This window comes from Parasteatoda tepidariorum, chromosome 3 (assembly GCF_043381705.1).
Source record: "Parasteatoda tepidariorum isolate YZ-2023 chromosome 3, CAS_Ptep_4.0, whole genome shotgun sequence".
NCBI lineage: Eukaryota > Metazoa > Arthropoda > Arachnida > Araneae > Theridiidae > Parasteatoda > Parasteatoda tepidariorum.
In genome coordinates, this window is record NC_092206.1 from 9,629,165 (window position 1) to 9,650,145 (window position 20,981).

The 20,981-nt window shown below is 28.4% G+C and overlaps 1 protein-coding gene across 1 annotated transcript in view; it reads left to right on the plus strand.

Moving 5' to 3' along the window:
* Positions 1–3,181: 3,181 nt before the first annotated feature.
* Positions 3,182–20,981, plus strand: part of LOC107441478 (Kinesin heavy chain 73) — a 129,414-nt gene continuing 111,614 nt past the window's right edge. Inside the window, exon 1 of the mRNA XM_043045685.2 lies at positions 3,182–3,506. Within this exon, the coding sequence (XP_042901619.1) occupies positions 3,452–3,506 (55 nt within the window). The 5' untranslated portion in view covers positions 3,182–3,451. The remainder of the gene's footprint in view (positions 3,507–20,981) is intronic.

Genomic DNA, 20,981 nt, shown 5'->3' on the forward strand with positions numbered 1-20,981 from the left:
AAAAAAAAAAAAAAAAAAAAAAAAAAAAAAAAAAAAAAAAAAAAAAAAAAAAAAAAAAAAAAAAAAAAAATAATGAAAAAGCTTTACTGACAATTTTGTTATCCTACCAGGGGTACCCACATGGGGGTACCAAAGGGGCAAGTCGCCATCAATTAAGGGGGATACTTTCTTTACAAAAATATTTTAGATATTTTTTATAGTTTTCTAGGTGTAAAATAGACTTAGGGGATATTTTTGATTATTTAAGGGGTATTTTTTTAAAATTTGGCAGGAGGGGGCATTTTAAAAGATTTTTTGGTGTGTGATTTTGATTGGACTGAACCACGAATTTAAATTTTTCTCTTTTTTTGGGGGGGGGGATATTTTGTAAAATCATTTTTGGTGGAGTAATTTTATCAGTCATTTATATTTAACCATTCTTTAAAAGAAGAAAGAGATAAATTTGAAAATTTTGATGTACTGAAAAAAAGAAAGTGACGCATTTGAAGATGAAATTGATGCAGTTCTCTTATAGTTAATAATTTGAATATATATAAAAAAATTATTTACGGTTGTTTAACGACGGCTATAAAATAAAAAGAAATGTTTAAGTACCTTCATCTTTTAAAAATATTTAATTAAAATTTCATGCAAATAAGTTTAAAAATAACTTCTTATTTTACTAACTTATTTATTCTTTTATGAGAAATAACTTTTCTTCTGATGACTTTTTTAATTCTTTGCTACTCATTCTTCGTAATGAAACTAATTCATTTAATAAAATAGCATTCGATTTCAAAACTGTTAAAAAAAAATTCTAAAATTTATACAAATAAGCTTAAAAATAGTTGCTTCGAAAGCATTTTTTTTTTTTTTAATATGAGAAATAACTTTTCTTCTGATGACTTCTTATCCTCGGCAACCTTATTCCCAGTGAAAAAAAATAAATTATTATTAAAGTTGCCTTCTATTTTGAAACTGTTACAAACATTTGAATAGAATTTCATACAAATAGGTTTGAAAATAACCTATCATTCTTTCTCAACCTAACTTTTCATTCATTTATTTATTCTTTTTATGAGAAATAACTATTCTTCTGATGACTTCGAATCTTTGGCTGCTTATTCCCAGTACAAGAAAAGAACAAAAAATAATTTTAAGGAAGCATTCTATTTAAAAACTGATAAAAATTACTTAATTAAAATTTAATACAAATAAGTATAAAAATAATTACTTCCTAGCAAATTTTTATTTATTGATTTATTTTTTACGATAAATAATTTTCCTCCTAATGACTTGCAACGTATTCGCAATAAGAAAAATAATAAATTATCTTTGAGTCATCTAATGTTAAAGTAGCATTCCATTTTAAAACTGATAAAAAAATATTTAATTACAATTTCGTTCAAGAAATTTTAAAAATTAATGCTCCTATACACAGTTTTTTAATTAAATTTATTATTTTTATGAGAAATAACTGTTTTTTTGACTATTTTCGTTTTGCTGCTCATTCCCAGTCAGGAAAAAAGAAAAAAAACAACAATCGTTCTGTTATGGTAACATTTGATGCTTACAGGCAGTGGTTCCCAAATGGTGTTCCGCGGAACCATGAGTTTGGAAACCTCTGATTATATTTATATCCAACCTATAATTCATAATTTAGTTAACCTTACGGTTGACTTAAAGAAATTATTTCAAGTGAAATGCCAATGAAATAGAAATGGCATTTTTTTAAAAAAGAAAACACAATATTTCTAATAACAATATGTTGAATAAATTATGAGAAGAACAAGCATTTATGAAATATTGCATTAGTATTTCCTACGCTCTGTTCAAATCAAAATAAAATAATTTAAATTATTTTGTAAAGAAATATGTTTCGCCATTTTCAACGTTTATAACAGTTCTTTTAAGTTTTTACTTCGAAGTAAAATATAATTGGGCTTATATTATTCATTTTCAACTAATGTGTATACACCAAAAACAAATTTATAAACACTCTAGATCAGGGGTTTCCAACTTACATGAGGCCGGGGGCCACAATCAAAAACAAAAATCAAATGGCGGGCCGCAACTTTATCAAAATTTTATGCAGGACTCCTTTATGTTTGAAGGAACATTTAATATTACTGCCAGATTTTTACCAAGTTGTACAAATTTTTACCAAGTTGTATTGAATTACAAATTAAAATAAGAAGTAGATTTTTAAAAATATTTAATTGCATATTGAAAAATTCGGGCTACAATAACTTTAATGTGTTAACTTTAATGTATTAAACAATGTGCATCAGATATCTAATTGTTAAGATATAAAACTTTAAAAAGGTTGGTATTAAAACTTACGTAGTAGCACACAAAATGTTCAATGAGAAAATTGAGGTTTGTCTGCTGCAACCACCAGAGAATAGATAGTTACATTTTAAATTTAAAATTTACAAATGTGTGTGTAAATATTTTCGTCCAAAATGAGTGGTTTCAAAAAGTTAAATCGGAGAATTTCTTCGGGAAAATTTATGATACACACATGCTAAATTATATTCACAAAATACAAAAAAATTAAATAAAAAAGAGCAATTTTTGTATTTGAATAAATATTTTCTTGGATGCAAAACCAGTGAAATAAATTTTTTTGTACGGTTGGTATGTTAAATTTCACAGAAATGAAGAAATTAATTAATAAAATATTATTAACGAGAAATGTATTTTAAGCCCATACAGATTTTTTACGAAAATTGTCAGCAAAAAAATGACAACTAATATATTTTAGTTCGTGGGCCACAAAAAAAAGAAGCTTCGCTGTCTGGATGCGGCCCCCGGCTGCCAGAAGAACAAGGACTGCAAATTTAATTGTCGGACATAAAATTTGATACCTGATTTAAGATAATTAATGATAAAACGATAAAAAAAAATTCGTTCTTCTAATTAATTTTTTTTAAAATTTAGTCTTTCTTATTGGTTTTAACGTTCACTATATTACCCTAATAAAATTTATTTATAAAGTTGGGGTTCTGTTGAAAGAGGCTTTATTATTCAGGGTTCCGCTGTCGAAAAAAAATGGGAACCGCTGCTTACAGGTGTTCAATTTGTATTAAAAATTCTGCAGGAAATAAGAGAGAAGAATTTTAATCGAATTGGCTTTCGATAAAAGTCGCCGAGCACTTGCTTTGGCGACCGATAAGGTTTATTATTTTTCAAGCAACCCTACTGCAGCAAAGAAGAAACAGACGACGATGGATTTTACTGTAGTATTGGTTGAAATATAGGCGATGTCATTGCATATGTGTCTACTACTATTACTGAGGTGTTGATTGTGGATTATGTAGTGTTCCCGATGTTTGTTACTTGATATATATTGTAATATGTGAACACGGGGAATTATCTCAGCACAGTTTGGATATATTACAAGACACCTGTTTCCATCTTCTTCATCATCCATTTCTGATGTTGCTTCAGTTTTAGTGAAGCTGCAGGAATGGCCAGTGATAAAATCAAAGTCGCTATTCGTGTACGGCCCTTTAATCGAAGGGGTGAGTCATACATTTTAATCATTTCAATCATAAGTGGTGTGATTTTTATAGACATATATGTCTTGTTTATATTATCGATCATTTTCGTGCTCTGTTTAATTGACACTTGCAACTTGAAGGATTTTTTTTTTAAATGTTGCAATGAATTTTTATTTCGCAATATTTGGATGTAAATATTATTAATTGCTAATTTTTGCCTGACAGTATGATTTTTCCCCCCGAAGAATGATAAAAAAATCACATTTCGTGTGTTTATGTGTGTGATATTTTTTTTAGACAAATTATGACCCACATACTTAAGGGTCTGACCATTAATTACAAGTACCATTATAGCCTTGGGAATGCTATTAAAACAAGGTCGTAGCTCAAAAAAAATTTGTTTTAAAATTGTTTAAAAAAATCTATTTAAGGATTAACTATTTTTTAATAACTGATAAAATAATTTTTTTTTCTTCAAAAACACATCATATTTTAGGTTTACAATGCATATTTATAAATTTTGAAACAAATTTTATTCGAATTCAATTAGTACTTTTTATTTTATTTTCATTATTTTCTAATTAAAGTACTGGAAAAGCAAAAATTTGTGAAAACATCAACAAAAAAAAAAAAAAACCTTGCACTGAAATTTTTTTAATACCAATAAAATTTTTAAAAGGAATGAACAAGGTCGTACATAAAAAGAAAAAAAAAATTTTTTTTTTGGAAAAGGGGAGGAGTTTTGGAATATATTTGTAGATTAATTATTTTTTAATAACTAATAAAAAATTTTTTTTTTTCAGAAACACATCATATTTTAGGTTTACAATGTGTTTTTATAAATTTTGAAACAAATTTTATTCAAATACAATGAGGAATTTTTATTTTATTTTCATTATTTTCTAATAAAAGTACTGGGAAAGCAAGAATTTGTGAGAACATCCAAAAAAAAAAAAAAAAAAAGCCTTGCACTGAATTTTTTTTAATACCAATTAAATTTTTTAAAAGAAAACAAAGCATTCTTATATTTCAATCAATTCAGAAAATTGCTCTCAATCAAATTTATCTGTAAAGAAAATAGTAGAAAATTATGTCAATTAGTGCTTGGTGCTTTTTAAGTGCAATAGTAGATTATGGTGTTCTAAACACTGAAATTAGGCCTTTTATAATTTTGACTTTAGTTTAAAACAATTAATCTATAATTTTTCAGAATTAAATATTTTAAGTTAGCAATTCAATTAACCGTAAAATAATAGTTTCATAATTTTGTTAGGAATAAATCATATAAGAAAACAATTAATCTATAATTTTTCAGAATTAAATATTTTAAGTTAGCAATTTAATCAACCGTAAAATAATAGTTTCATAATTTTAGTTGGAATAAATCTTATAAGGTTTTAAGTAGGTTACGAGCAAAACCACAATAATTTGCTGCACAAGAGACATCTGGTTATAGCTAGTTAATATTTTTTCACGTTAACATAATTATTTTACTGATATATCTAAAAATTGATGAGAAGATAAAATCAAAGCTGAATTTTAAGAGAATATTTTGATAGTATGTATTAAATTTTTTAATGTTAAAGTGGACAGTTGGGACCAGTAAACTGCTTTTGGTATTACCTTTCAGAAGATTTTTCATTAATCTTACAGTATATTCTACATTAAAACATTTCATATTGTAATTGACAGTACATTTTTAAAGAAATATTAAGTTAATTCCAAAATTTTTCTCATTTTTGTTATTAGACACTAATTTCAATAAACAATATCTAGCAGTAAACAAATAATAATTGATTTTTTTATTCATTGTTATTTTCAAACTAAATTGCCTTTTATTAAATACTTAAAGTATAATACTACTAAATTCAAATACATTAATTCAAATGAAGTTGTGGGTATTAACCAGTGTTGTTTCAAATATTTTATTTGAAAAATGCTGTAAATTTCAATATTTTGTGCGAATTTTTTTTTTTGAAAATGACATTTGAAAGTGTAATGGAAAATGTTGTTTATAACTGCATTTTATTTGAAATTCCCTACTTATAGCCACTTAAAAGTAAGAGATAGTGTGATAATCCTATCCTTTACTAGCCATTGGGTAAACTAGTTAGCATATAGCGTAATTTAATGGTAAATAAAAAAGAAATTCATGGGTACTACATAATGCAAACACCATACATGAAAATAAAAATTCATTTTTATTCCATTTAAACTTTAAAGATTCTTCTGACTTTAAATAGAGATAGGTGGAGGGATTGAGGATTAGATCCTTGGTGGACAGGATTGGCCGACTAGGAATGGTAGACATTAATTTAGTTATAGTTTGTCCAAAGTAAGAACTCCCCTAGCCATTCGCCTGGACACATGGGGGTAACTATGGTAATGAAGTATAACTATTTCAAGTAGGGGCGTGGGGTCATTGCTTAGACAGGTTTTGCTAGGGTCAGTGTGGGAAAGGGAATTTTTTTCCTTCGGTCTTCAGTGTTAGCCCTAGACTGAAGAGAAGCTCTTCTCACTGAAATGAGCTATTCTTGTTTCCATAGCAGAAGACTGTCTCAGACTTTGTGGCTGGGGGAGTTCTTATAATAGACAAACTGTAGATGCTTGGAGATTTGAGTGTTTCATAGAGAACCCTTAAATATCACTTCCATATGTTGGAGAGAGTTGTAGGTATTTTGTCTATGATCAGCAGTGGGGAAAATGTCTATATGCTGCTGACAGGGTTACCCTTGTCGCAGCGGTATGTTTTTACCAGTGCGAAAAATGGTAAAAACCAGGAAACTTAACCAATATTAATTGACAGGTAGTGGTTTGTAATTTATAATTGATAAGAATATACACAACCCTTAAAATGGGCAGGCCACATTTTCAGAATGAGCGAAGACCATACCGCAAAAAGAGTTTTCAATGCCAGACCAGTTGGCACACGAAAAAGAGGCAGGCCGGATTTGAGATGGATAGATGACCTAGAAAAAGAACTTTTGGTCTTAAAAATTGGATAACACTAGCAGGAAAAAGGTTAGCCTGGAAAAAAACTTCTTGAAAAGGCGAAGGCCCACCCTGGGCTGTCGAGCTATTGATGATGATGATGATGCACTACCCTGCTATAATTGAAAAAAAAATATTTCCTTTTTTTTTCTTGGAAAATTCTTTTTCTCTACTTAGAGGATTATTTTATAACTTAAGAACTGTTTAAGTCATACGATTGCTCATATTTATAAATAAAGTTTAATGCTTTCTGAAGTTTGAGGGCCTAGCAATAAATTTCGAATGAAAAAAAAATGGGTTTTTGAACATTCTATGTCAGAAAATATAGCAATAAACTTGTACCGATTTCTTTGGTAATAATATTCAGTAGTTATACATATCGTTAAATGTCTTGAAGAGGGGAAATAGTGGGCATGATAGAATGAGGTCAACAAAAGGTGCACTCTATTTTATGGATTTCTAAAAACAGCAGAAAAAAATTTTCTTTTAGAGAAGATAATATTGATGATTGCTGACATATGTTTGCTTCATAAACATTAGGATTTAAGATTGAAGGAAGAAAACAGAGAAATGATATTCCTTTTTCACTTCTCCATAATACCAGAAATAAGATGAAATGTTTTTGTTTTTTTTATTTACTCATTTTTATTTTGTGAAATATTGTTCACTAAACAGCAGAAAATTGCATTTTCCCTCAAAATTCTGTCTCAATAGCGGATAGTAATTTTTAACTTCTTGAAAGCATAAATTTTAGCATAGTTAGCATTTTGACATTGATTTGGAAAATTGTTGCAATAGCGCATTTCTCATATGCAGTACTCCTCATTAAATAAAGTTTTCGCGGTATTATAGTTGATTTATGTCGGATTTCTGTAACAGAAAATATCAGAAATAGAGAAAAAGTTAAAAATATTGAATCAGGACAACTAGGACCCTTGAAAATTTTTTAGAACATTAGTTCTTAAAATTGATGTTTCAAGTTTCAGTACTGCCTCACATATAAAGCTTTTTTTTTCTTTCTTTTTTTTAATTTTTTTCGCAAGAAATAGCAACAACAATAAGTATATATATATTTTTTAAAAATGAGAAGAACATATTTCTTTTAATAAAATAGTAAAAACTATATATATATATATAAAAAAGAAACATTTGTCATAGAGAGCATAAACAATGGAGAAACAGGTTTTTCACTAGATGTTTAAAACTTCACATGGCAAATACTTAGACAATGAATGCAAAATATGTTTTTCAGTTTAAAAAAAAATAAATGAGCATTTTGAAAGATTAGGCCAAAATAGCCCCTTTTTATGTTAAGATTTCTATTTTAGCCTGTACCTTTTTCTATCTACGGTATCTACATTTAAAGATGAAGTTTGGAATATTGATAATAATTTTTCAGGAAACCAAAATTTATAATATTCGTTGAATATGCTAATTAATTAGTGCCAAGTACTAATTAATATGCAGAATCAGGCACAAGAATATACTTTTTCTGAATAAACATACCCTCCCCTCCTATTGATTTGGATTTTTGACAATCAAATATGGGGGGGGGGGGGGGGGGGAACCGCTATATAGAAAATATGGCACCAATAGTTAGGAGAGCATTTAACCTTCTTCACTTTTTTGCTAATTTCATCTTATCTTAGAAATTTTTTAAGCGAATTGAAAAATTTTTGCTCAAAAGATAAAAATTCTTAGCAGTTTTTTTTTTTTTTTTTTAAATATCTTTTTTATTATTATTTTGTTTAGTAATGGTCAAACAATTTTTTAATTGTAAGGTTATACTCGAAACATGGACCTTACAATTAAAAAATTATTTAAAATACAAGAAGATTAAAATACAAGAAGCGTCCGAAATCGGTCTAACAAGTTCGTGAAAAATGAAATAAGGCTTTTTTTTAAATCTTATAACTTAGAAAAAATTCAAATTTTTTCTCTCAAATTTTGTATTTTATCATTTAAATTACGCAGTTTGAAACGGTGTAAATATATATATACTTAACAGTTCAAAATTTTTCCGACTCTTATTATATGACGTAATAAAATAAATGTATTTAAAATTATTTTTACATAGACATATTTTTGAATAAATGAATTTTTTAATTGTGCGCTAACATTTTTAGATAAGCGTTGAAACTTCCCTAGATATGACAAAATAAAAGAAATTAACATCAAGGCGCCTCCGACAAACACATTTTGATGATCATAAGTCCAAATCCGTCATAAAAAAAAAGTTTAACTTATTTAGAAAAAGTACGCTTATATGTATGCGTCATTTTTTCTATCCGTCTGTTCCTTAATTANTGGGGGGGGGGGGGGTACCGCTATCTAGAAAATATGGCACCAATAGTTAGGAGAGCATTTAACATTCTTCACTTTTTTGCGTATTTCATCTTATCTTAGAAATTTTTTAAGCGAATTGAAAAATTTTTGCTCAAAAGATAAAAATTTTTAGCAGTTTTTTTTTTTAAATATCTTTTTTATTATTATTTTGTTTAGTAATGGTCGAACAATTTTTTAATTGTAAGGTAACACTCGAAACATGGACCTTACACTTAAAAAATTATTTAAAATACAAGAAGTGTCCGAAATCGGTCTAACAAGTTCGTGAAAAATGAAATAAGGCTTTCTTTTTTAAAATCTTATAACTAGAAAAAAATTCAAATTTTTTCTCTGAAATTTTGTATTTTATCATTTAAATTACGCAGTTTGAAACGGTGTAAATCTATACATACTTAACAGTTCAAAATTTTTCCGACTCTTATTATATGACGTAATAAAATAAATGTATTTAAAATTATTTTTACATAGACATATTTTTGAATAAATGAATTTTTTAATTGTGCGCTAACATTTTTAGATAAGCGTTGAAACTTCCCTAGATATGACAAAATAAAAGAAATTAACATCAAGGCGCCTCCGACAAACACATTTTGATGATCATAAGTCCAAATCCGTCATAAAAAAAAAGGTTAACTTATTTAGAAAAAGTACGCTTATATGTATGCGTCATTTTTTCTATCCGTCTGTTCCTTAATTAATAGCTATAATTAACATTTAAGGTCACCCTCATGAACCATTAAATTGCACTTAAATTGCGTTAATTCCATCAGTAGAACAAAAGTTATTTCATCAAGATGATATCCTTTTTGTTTTTTAAAAAAAATTTGCGCACTTCATACTGAAAAATTAATATAATTTATACAATCAGTTACAAGAGTCAGAGAAAATCCATAAATTCATCTTGAAAGAATAACGGATTTTTATTTTTATATTTTCTGGCCTTCCTGCCTGTACTCTGTATTCATACTCAGTGGGTAAATGCAAACGTTTTCTTGTTGTTCGTGTGTCAAGAATTCTAAAAGGAATTGAATTGCCAGTCACACTGATAGCGAAGCCCCTCCTCTTATAAAGTTTTGCAAGAATCGTTTTAAATTCAGCGCTGCTCCTTGAAATTCTCTCTGTTCACTACAGTTGTATTCAATATATACTCTATTGACATTTCAATGATGACGTTCCTTATCACCTGCCGATCCCACTCCTTCTTTCATTACGCAGTTTCCTTTTCGACAACTATGCTCTTACGTGTAGCGGTAGAACAATTCCGTACGCTTGCCGCCACAGAGCGACTATCGATAACAGATGGCGATAGAATAATCGTCTGCCAGTCGCCTTTCGAATGCCAATTTTTTTAAATTTTTTTTTTCAATTTAAATGCATCCCATGTCCATTTTATTATTTAAATAAATATAAAATTAATAAATATTTTACATTCACAGTATTCTCAAAATACAGTCCATGGCTAAATTGTAAATGTAATTCTAAGATTCTGTGTAAAATCTTAATTATCAGGTGATACTATACAGCTTTATTGTTTTTACGCGGTTTGTACTTGTTTACGTTCGTGTATCAATGGGTTAAATTGGATTATATATAATATAAATTCTACGATTGAATAAATTAGACAATACATTTTATAGATATCCAGGTATTAGTATAATTAGATCAATTTATTACCCCTACCTTACATTATTAATATCAGCAATTTTTTTTAATCGTTTTCAATTTCCTACGTGTTTCAAACTGTGACCGCTGTTAAGAATGCTACAACTAAACACTGGTCAAGCAAAATTTATCTTTTTGCCTTATAACGCTTGCTATCCCGACAAAGCACCCCTTTTCCTGATAAATGGGAAAATTGTCCTTCCAATAATTTTCTATTTCTAAAAATTCCAAAAATATAATGAAAAAGTTCTTTTCCAGATGATATAAATAAAAGCAAGATTATTTGTTTTAATTGTAACTAATTCATTAAAAAAACTAATCGAAATTTTTTTTAAAAGTCAATTCCTACTTAGGGTCAACAAAGACATTTTTTATTTTAGTTACTCTTTATTAAATAATTCCAATTTTTGCTCCCATATAAAACTAAAATTAAGTAATTAAATTAATTAATGAATTAATATTTGAAAAAACTGTATTAATATCAAGTGTCATTCCACTACAAGTTTAAAAAAAAATTGTATTCGAACATGAGTGGATGAATAAAAAAGTATTTTATTAACGATTGAAAATTTGAACAAGATATAGGGAGAGCGTGAACTAATAAGTAGGGAACCGATTATCCGGAACGATCGGGACCATCGCTATTCCGGATAACTGATTTTTCCGGTTTTCTGAATCACTACAAAAAGCCGTTTTTTTTATTGTTAAACTCAACTAAAAAAAAAAAAATTATGGAAATAATCTTAAAAAGAAGAAAAAACGATGAAGTAATACACTAATGGTTATTTCCAAAGTGATGGTAAGGTAAACATCTTTCAAAAAAGAAAGAAAAATCCTAAAATCTTATGAGGAAAAAAAATATTTTTTAAAAAAATGGCGAGAAAATTTCTCGAATTTCGTTCCGGTTTTTTGGTTTTCTGATTTCCGGATAACGGGTTCTGTACTAGTAGGAATTGAAAAACAGAGAGTCGTGTAGCCGGATCTTTACAATATTCCTAGTTGCTTTGGGAACTTAAAATATTATTTCTTGTTATATTTGGAATCCATATTTTTCAATCGTAGTGAAATACTTTTATTTTAAACTCCACTTATAAAATGAATGGACGGGTGACTGAATGTAAACAATAACAAACTTCTTAAAACCGGAAGAAATGCAGGAAATACAGGATGTATCCTTTCGCTGATGTTACGATGCGCAGGAAGGAGTCGAAGACGTTTTACTGTTGTGATTGTTTTAAACTTTACGCTTAATTTAACCATTCATTAGAGTTTTCGCTGGGTTGCTACTCCACAGGGAGAACAACAGAAAATTTAGGGAATTTAAAAATCACCTAAAATAACAAGAGAATTGCGGGGAATTTTAATTTTTTTCTTTACAAACTGGGAAAATACAGGGCATTTTGTTTCGTATTTTTGTCTTTTAAAAAATGGTGACCACTCAAAGCGTCATCTATGGGATATTTAACTATGATATTTCTACTGTACTAAAATATTTCATTTACTACAGCATTATTTATGTATGTTCAGCTGTTTTTTCAACAATTAAAACTAATAAATATAGTTTACCCAATATAGCTCACACATGAGCACAGTAATTGTTGTTTTCTCTTAATATATTGTGTGTAATATGTACAGGGAAAACACAGGGAATTTTTCTCTCCAGATTTGAGTGGCAACCCTGGAATGATGAATGAATGGTTAAATTAACCATTCATTAGTTTTCGGTAATTTATAAATTTTAAAAGGTAGCTAGCCCTAAATAAATTAAGGCAAACTAATATCGCAACATAAATAAAGAAATTCTTTCATTTAGCTAAATGAAAGAATATATATATATATATATATATATAGAAAACATGGAAAAAATGACAGAACAATGAAAAAAGGGAAAACGAATAATAATATTAATTTAGTTTTTAAATAAATTAGTCCTTATTGTATTTATTTATTTTGCTCTCTCTCTCTCACTGTATATATATATTGCTCAATTTTCATTTCGAGTTTTTGGTGTTCCACTATTGTATTGATATATTTTGCTTTGGCTATATTTATACAATATTAGAAAACACTCTTTTTTTTTTTGCGGCTATAATCGCGTGAGCTGATGTCGAAATTATCTTTTTCTTATTTTGTTTTCTGACTTGTCAATTTTTTTAAAAATTTTTTAATTTGTTTTAAACATGTTAAAAAAAATAAAACTTTTAAGTATTTTTTAAATATTTAAAAATATTTTATTTTAATAATTATTTTCTCTTTTTAAAAAATCTTTATTTAATTAACTTAGCTTAATTTATGAGTTCTATGTGCTTGCAGTTCTTGCGTAGTAAACTTCTTAGTTACTCTCGTTTTTTTTTTAAATTTTTTTTTAATCCTTTTTGTGTTATATATGTATGTATATGTATGATACATAGTTCTCCCTTGGAAAAAAAGAGGATAGGGTGCTTCTCCACAGAAAAGGGTACTCATTTAAGGTCATAAAGATTTATCAAATTGTGTTCAAAAATTGCATTTTTAAGTACTGTAAAAAAGAGAAAAAAATTTATACCTTAAAACTCAAAATGCTTTCGACTATTATTAAATAATAATAGTATTGAATAATGATACTATTGAATAAAGTAATAAATATTTACTAAAAGTTATATTTTGCGTGCAATCATTTTTTGCTCAAAAAGTTCAAAGATATGGTGAAATACTCAAGAAATAAAATTAACATTAGGAGATACAAACTTAGAAGACCGCTCAAACTATTGGGACTCGATTTCCCTCATTGCTTTTGAGTGTTCAGAAATCCGATAAAAAAGAAATGTGTATTCAAAGAAAGTGCGTTTTTGTGTCTGATTTTGTGACTTAAATTAGCGTCTAATTAGTTAAGTATATTTCAGGTCACCCCCTCGAGCCATTATTATTAAGTCCTAAAACGTGAAGATCCAATCATTACATCAAAAGTTATTTAGGTTGGCCCGTTTTGCCCACTCTACACCACCAACTTTTGGCAGTTAAATTTTACAACTTTGTTAGTAAACAACTGCGGCTTCTCAAAGGCGACGTTCATAAACAATTATGCACTATCAATGTACCTTTCGCTTGTCCGCAATTGCGTCCGAATTATTGGTGCTTTTTTGCTTTTTGTATTAAAAATGCAACTATGATTTTTTGCACGAACTTCTTCGTGTAAGTAAACATGATGCATAGCTTTTTTAAAAAGTGCTTGAAGGTGGTTATTTTGGATTTTCGTTTTTTAAAAACCCTTACGGTGCATTTTTCATTTTGTGTTTTTAAAATGTGCATAATTTTCCTTTTTCGAAAATGAATTTTTTTCTTAAACCATGTAGATTTTCACTACGTATTATGCAAAAGCGTGCTTTTCTCATCGTTCTATTCAATATTTTCACAATTCATTCATCCACAATGTATTTCAGCATACCAACGGTCCATGCGGAATGAAAGCGCCAATCATTTTACATGTTTGATGGAATACTCGTGAGTCCACATGTGCGTCTAACTGAGCTGGGTTCAATGAGATTATTGCACTCTCATGTGCATTCTGCAACATATTCTCAATTTCAGGCTTCATTTTCCACCCTCTGATATCGAACCGAAAATCTTTTGATCATTTTAGAATGGCTATTTGTTATCATTTTATTTGTTAGAAACTAGTTATTATATCATGTAAAGTCTTTGAAAATTATTTTGCATTTTGTTAATGTATATAGTGATTAAAATATTCTTTGGAGTGCTTAAAAAGTACTTAAAAGGTGCTTATTTTTTTTGTTGTTGAAAGATTTGGCTACGCACCCTTATAAAGTTTTATTTTATAAACTGAGATAACATTTTTTGATCATATTCATGCTTAGTGACGGTATGTCGACTGGTAATTCATACCGCTATTTGAATTTTTTCTCTCCCTTCCTTGTTGTTTGTAGACGAGAAAACTTTTTGAGGCTGTTTTCTTTTCTTATATTTCTGTACTAAATTTGTTCCCTTTCCTGGTAATAATGAAAGATGAAAATGTTTTCTTAACCTGTAAAAAAATACGATTTTCTTTAATCATTTTTATATATTTTTTCTTCTAAATACAGTTAATTAAATCAACATTCTAGATATATCTGATGACTAAGATGATTGAAAATCTAGACTTTAATAATGGTTACTCTTGAGTAAGCGTTAATTGGGTATGAAAAATAGGGAAAATTCTACCGAAAACATGTCGTTTGAGTTTTCACTTCATTTCTTCTATAGCCAAAAACTAAGAAGCATTTTTGTTAAATGTAAGTTTAAACACAAGGTTGTTGTACTTTAAAAGGATATTATTTGTTTTTTTTACAGGAAAAAAAAAAGAAATTTTGATGCAGTGTCTCAATTTGCTTAATACAACCTTAAGTAAGGGGCAAGTCGGACCGCCTAACAATAGATCGCACACTGTAAATGATTATTTATTTGAATGAAATTATAGTTTAACCTTGTTAAGGTGGAAACGACGATGCAACCGGTTTTTCTACAGCAGTACTTAACATTGGTGTGAGGGTTTTTCAATTTTTAACTGCTACCGATTTTTTAAAAACAGTTTTAAGCTATCTTGCACGTAGTATGACTTTCCAAATTGCATTTTCCAAATCATTTTTAGATAGTATTATGACTTTCCAGGGGTCTGTTTAGAAGAAATTTGGGTCCGTTAACGGACCCTTCACAAAATATCTTTTCATAAAAACGGACCCTTCACAAAATATTTTAACTTAAAAACGGACCCTTCACAAAATATTTTAACTTAAAAACGGACCCTTCACAAAATATTTTAACTTAAAAACGGACCCTTCACAAAATATTTTAACTTAAAAACGGACCCTTCACAAAATATTTTAACTTAAAAACGGACCCTTCACAAAATGATTTTTCTTTTAATCGGACCCTTCACAAATTTGTTTATCTTCATTATTATTTTGTTAATCGAATAAACCCTTTCCAGGGCAGAAAACAAGAAAGATGGATGTAAACGAATTAAGTTTTGTCTTCGGCAGACGATTCTTCCATTATTCGTCCGAAATTAATATTCTGCGTTCAGCAGTATAGGCTAAATACCAAATATTTGTATGTTGCATCTCTAATTTAGAAGCAGCAATTGTTGTTTATTTTTTAAAATTTAATTTTTTTAATTATAATTTTACAGTGTTGAGCATAATCTTGTATGTCTTTACAATTTAAAAACTCCTTGAAAAATTTTTTTTTTGCAATAACGGACCCTATTTGCACAAATTCATAAAAGCGGACCCTGGTTGAAAGAATGTGAGTAATTTTTTCACAATTTCACGAAAAACGGACCTTTCACAAAATGTCTGGACAGACCCCTGCTTTCCAAATTGCATTTTCCAAATCATTATTAGATATTTCTATGACTTTCCAAATTGTATTTTCCAAATCATTTTTAGATAGTACTATGACTTTCCAAATTGCATTTTCCAAATCATTTTTAGATATTTCTATGACTTTCCAAATCATTTTTAGATATTACTATGACTTTCCAAATTACATTTTCCAAATCATTTTTAGATATTACTATGACTTTCCAAATTGCATTTTCCAAATCATCTTTAGATATTACTATGACTTTCCAAATTGCATTTTCCAAATCATTTTTAAATATCACTTTTAAAAATGAAACTCACTTTTAAAAATCATATTACTATAACTTTCCAAATCATCTTTAGATATTATTAAAAAGTGAAAATTGGGAAGAAAAATTTTATAAGGAATAAGACAACAGTATCGTTTAATGTTTTGCATAAAGGGGTTTAGTAAAACCTAATTTAATTATAATATTATGTTGAAATAATTTAATTATACGTGAAATAATATGTTGAAATAATAAATTTCAAATTAAATAATATAATAATATAATTAAATATAATAATATAATTATAAGCGCAGTTGAAATGAATTCTTATTGACAATATCACAATTAATAAAAATGATATCTAAAAATCGTAACAAATATTCGTCTTTCTGTTCGCACATAAATAAACTAGTGAAAAAAAAATGTTTCTTGCAGACGATTTTCATCTACAACGAAACAAAAGTAAATAAATTATTTTTATTTCATTTGATTTGTTAAAGGCATATTAGCACAAGACGCGCCATTTTTAGAGGTCCAATCAAATCTAGTGCTCTTGCACCGTCATATAGTTTTTCTTTTTCAAGAATGTATGTTCTCCTTATTTATCGAAATGCGCCGTCAGGTCTAGGATACCATTAAGATTACGAAATTATAACCCGTTTTTAATAATGGGATACCTGCAAATGCTATCTCGATCCTGGCTGGTTGTTGAAATGTGGTATTTGTTTACGTTAGCTACTGCTCTTCATATTCTATTTCGAGTAAGCGAAGCTCTTAAAGTATCAATTCTTTTAAATGATACATTCTATATTCTTACAAAAAGATTCTTTCACTATTTATTTCTTAACACAAAGACAGGCATGAAGCCATGTAGAACATAAACTAATTATGCATCAAAGTTGCCAGGTACACAAAACAAAAATATATCACGGTTACAATAAAATAACATAAGCAAGTAATAAATCTACGGCACTGTATTTAATCAGCTTCACGTTGATTAACATTCTTTACAACTTATGTGGCGAAACTTAGCTCAAATGTTTTTAACACGCCATTTTGCTTATAAACGATCAGCTGGTGCTGACGTAATAGGTCACATGTGTGGGTATCATGGTCTTTTTCATCTTGAAGTGCAATAAAGAAACATGTATTTTTTATTTATTATTGTAATATCAATTACAAATATTACAAAAAGCATTCTAATTTTCATAATTAAATATTCTTTTAAGTATGAATACTCGACCAAAGCAATTTTTAGATAATATGCTAGAAAGATATTATTGGATAGATATTTCAAATACAGATTTTATTTTTCTAACATTTTTAAATATATGGCTTTTTATTTCTTAAAAGAAGTTAATTTTAAGAAAATAGCTATGAAAATAATTATTTTTTAAAAAGTTAAGATAAAATTTTAATGTTTTGCATGATATTAAATTTTACTTGTTAAAATTTAATTAAAAAAAAATTTTTTTTTAAGGCTTATTGTTTAAACAATTCTTTTTAGTTTCTTCCATTTCAACTAGTTTTTCCTTTCTTCTGTATTTGAGTTTCTTCTCTTGATCTTGAAGAAATAGGTTTCTTTCGAAAATAAGCCCAATTCTTTTTTAACGAAAATTAATCGTAATTTCATTAAACGAATTTAAGTTTCCATTTTTTTAAAAAAAACCTTTACTTAATGTTGTGAATTGTTTTTCTAATTTTTTTTACTGTCTCTAATTTTTTTCTTTTAATTTCACTTATTATATTTAAAAAACAATTTTTGCGCCAAACGCGTAGGTGTAAAAACTTCAAATCGGACACTTAGCATCTCGTCTACCATATAATTTGGATGTGTAAAACACAGCCAGGGTTGGCAATTCGTTCGTAAGATTCGACTGATTCGATGATTCAGTACTCAACTCCATTATACACTACTAAAAAGCAAACATTGAATTCTAAATTACAATTAACATCCGATTTTCTAATCCAATACTGCTAAGTAGATGCACCTAAAATGACTCTAAATAATTTTTTTTAAAATACTGCTTAAAAATAGTTTTATTTATTTACTTACTTTGAAGGGCGATAGGATAAATTAGGCGATATATTATGTAAAAATAGAATATTATATCGAATATTATATTAGTTTATTATAATAGTTTGACCAAATTATTAAAACATACTGTAGTGTTTTAATAATCACGTGTTTTGCACGAGTATATATGCAGGGGTCTGTCCAGACAGTTTGTGAAGGGTCCGGTTTTCGTGAAATTGTGAAAAAATTACTCACATTCTTTCAACCAGGGTCCGCTTTTATGAATTTGTGCAAATAGGGTCCGTTATTGCAAAAAAACTTTTTCAAGAAGTTTTTAAATTGAAAAGACATACAAGATTATGCTCAACACTGTTAAATAATAATTTAAAAAATTAATTTGAAAAAATAAACAGCGATTGTAGCTACTAAATTAGCGATTCAACATACAAATATTTGGTATTTAGTCTATACTGCTGAACGCCAAATATTCATTTCGGGAAGAATCGTCTGCCAACGACAAAACTTAATTCGTTTACATCCATATTTCTTGTTTTCTGCCCTGGGAAGGGTTTATTCAATTAAAAAAACAATAATGAAGATAAACAAATTTGTGAAGGGTCCGATTAAAAGAAAAATCATTTTGTGAAGGGTCCGTTTTTAAGTTAAAATATTTTGTGAAGGGTCCGTTTTNTGAGATTTTTTAGGTCATCAAGTCCGTTTTTATGAAAAGATATTTTGTGAAGGGTCCGTTAACGGACCCAAATTTCTTCTAAACAGACCCCTGCATTTTTAAAAATTTGATTGAATTCAATATAGAAAGGTTTTAAATCAGAATTGGACATGTATCTAGCTGAAGTTTTACTACCCAATTATTGCGGAGTACCCGGACTCGATTAATTTTGCTGAGTGCCTAGTGTTAGGTAACACTCATTTGTATTTATTTCTAACTAAGTTTTCATACAATATCTTTAGAAGCTTATTTATAGATTATTAATTAAATGTTTAATTTAATATTACAGTTTAGTGTTTACTCATTATATATTTTTTAAATTGTAACTATTCTGTGACAGTGTGTGCATTTAATGTGGATCATACTGCCTGTTATATTCTAATGAGGATTATAACAAATTCAATAATGCATTGTTTCAACAGTTACGAAAACTTATGGTAATTTCTTTTTAATTTAAACTTTTTGATAAGTATCAAGAAGTGTCTTGATAAAAAGTTGTAAGATCAATGTTTAATTTCTCGAAATTTTACTCTAGAATTTCAGTTTAAAGAGTCACATCTCTTCCAACTGAAGGACATGGGCCTTTCTACGGATGAAAGTAAGAAGGCTTTGTATAATACAGAAAATCAAGAAATTGATGAAGCTCTGAAATGGATTGTAAAACATTTCAATGATAAAGGTACAGCAAGCATTGTTCTTAAGAACTATCTTTCTTTTTATTATAGATTTGCAGACTTAGTCTCTATACATTTGCAGACTTAAAAAGTGTATCCCTCAGTTAATATATATATATATACAGTACCGCTCAAAAGTATCAGTACACCTAGAAACTTATAAAAAAATGGCAAAATTCAAAGTGTCATAACTTCTTTAAAAATGATCAAAAATGCTTCTGCTTTAGCTCATTTTGAAGCTTAAAATCTCTACTTTTATGTACTCTAATTGTTTTTAATTAATTTATTTTGCAACTATGTACAATTACACTCTAAACAATCATAGAAAATTGTATTAATTTTTTGTTTTTTTTGTTCTTCATCAACAAAATGGGAGGTCATCCACGCTTTTTGATTAGCTTTGTAGTTTACGGGCAGTTTTTTAAAATTTTTAAGGCATCTTGGTTTTTGAGATTTACCTATGACAGTTAGTTTTCGCTTTTCCAAGCCGTTCATGTTAGCACAAACAAGAACTGTTATTCTCACTTTAGAAAGTTTCCCACTGGTGCACTTTTCTCCTTTAAATTTCAACGTCTGATTGGGAATCAATTTGTAAAATAGTCCAGCTTCGTCAGCATTAAAAATTTCTTTCTCTTGATAATTCTGTATAATATTCGGCCACACTTCAGTTTTCCACATCCGTTGCGTCAACACTCGCTTCTTCTCCAATAATCCTTCCTGAAGAAATATTATTCCGTTTTTTGAATCTATCCGTTGGCCATCCATTGGAGCACACAAAATCCTTTTCCTCTAATTTTTCAGCAAACTCATTCGCTTTGATTTGAAGCATAGGTCCTGTCACAGGAAGATTTCTATCCCGCTGAGTGGTGAACCATTTTAGCAAAGCTTCGTCTACGTTTTCTCTTTCAGCTCCACGCAGTTTTTTCGATGAAACCATATTTTCGTCGTATGCGCCAAGAATTGCACTTCGATTTTTCCAAATGTTTAAAACTGTAGATTTTGATAAGGAAAATTCCTTACAGAGTGCCAATTGATTTGTTCCATCTTCAATACGCTTTTCTCTTTAGAGAATTTGCCATTTTCACTGCTTTTGAAATAAAAATCTTCTCTCAAATAGATTATGTACGAATATGAAGAGAGCAGCTGTAGAATGAGTTAAATTGTTCAAGGGGTGATTTGTAAAGAATATGGTTTGAACAGATAAGAAAATTCCAAAAATTCAGCAGGTGGCCAAGTTAACTAGTTGTAGAGCAAGCTTGGGGAAAAGAGATAAAGCGAGGCTTGGCAGGGAGGGAGGAGTATAAGATAAATGATCTGTTTGACATTTATTACAGTATAGTTAAAAGTGATAAGCATAAAGGAGAGTAATATGACACATTTTATAGGAATGCATTCATTTTCAGTCCCAACACCTACAAGTTTAAAGATGGAGGACTGAAAAAGATATTTAAAGAAATGAAATTTGAGT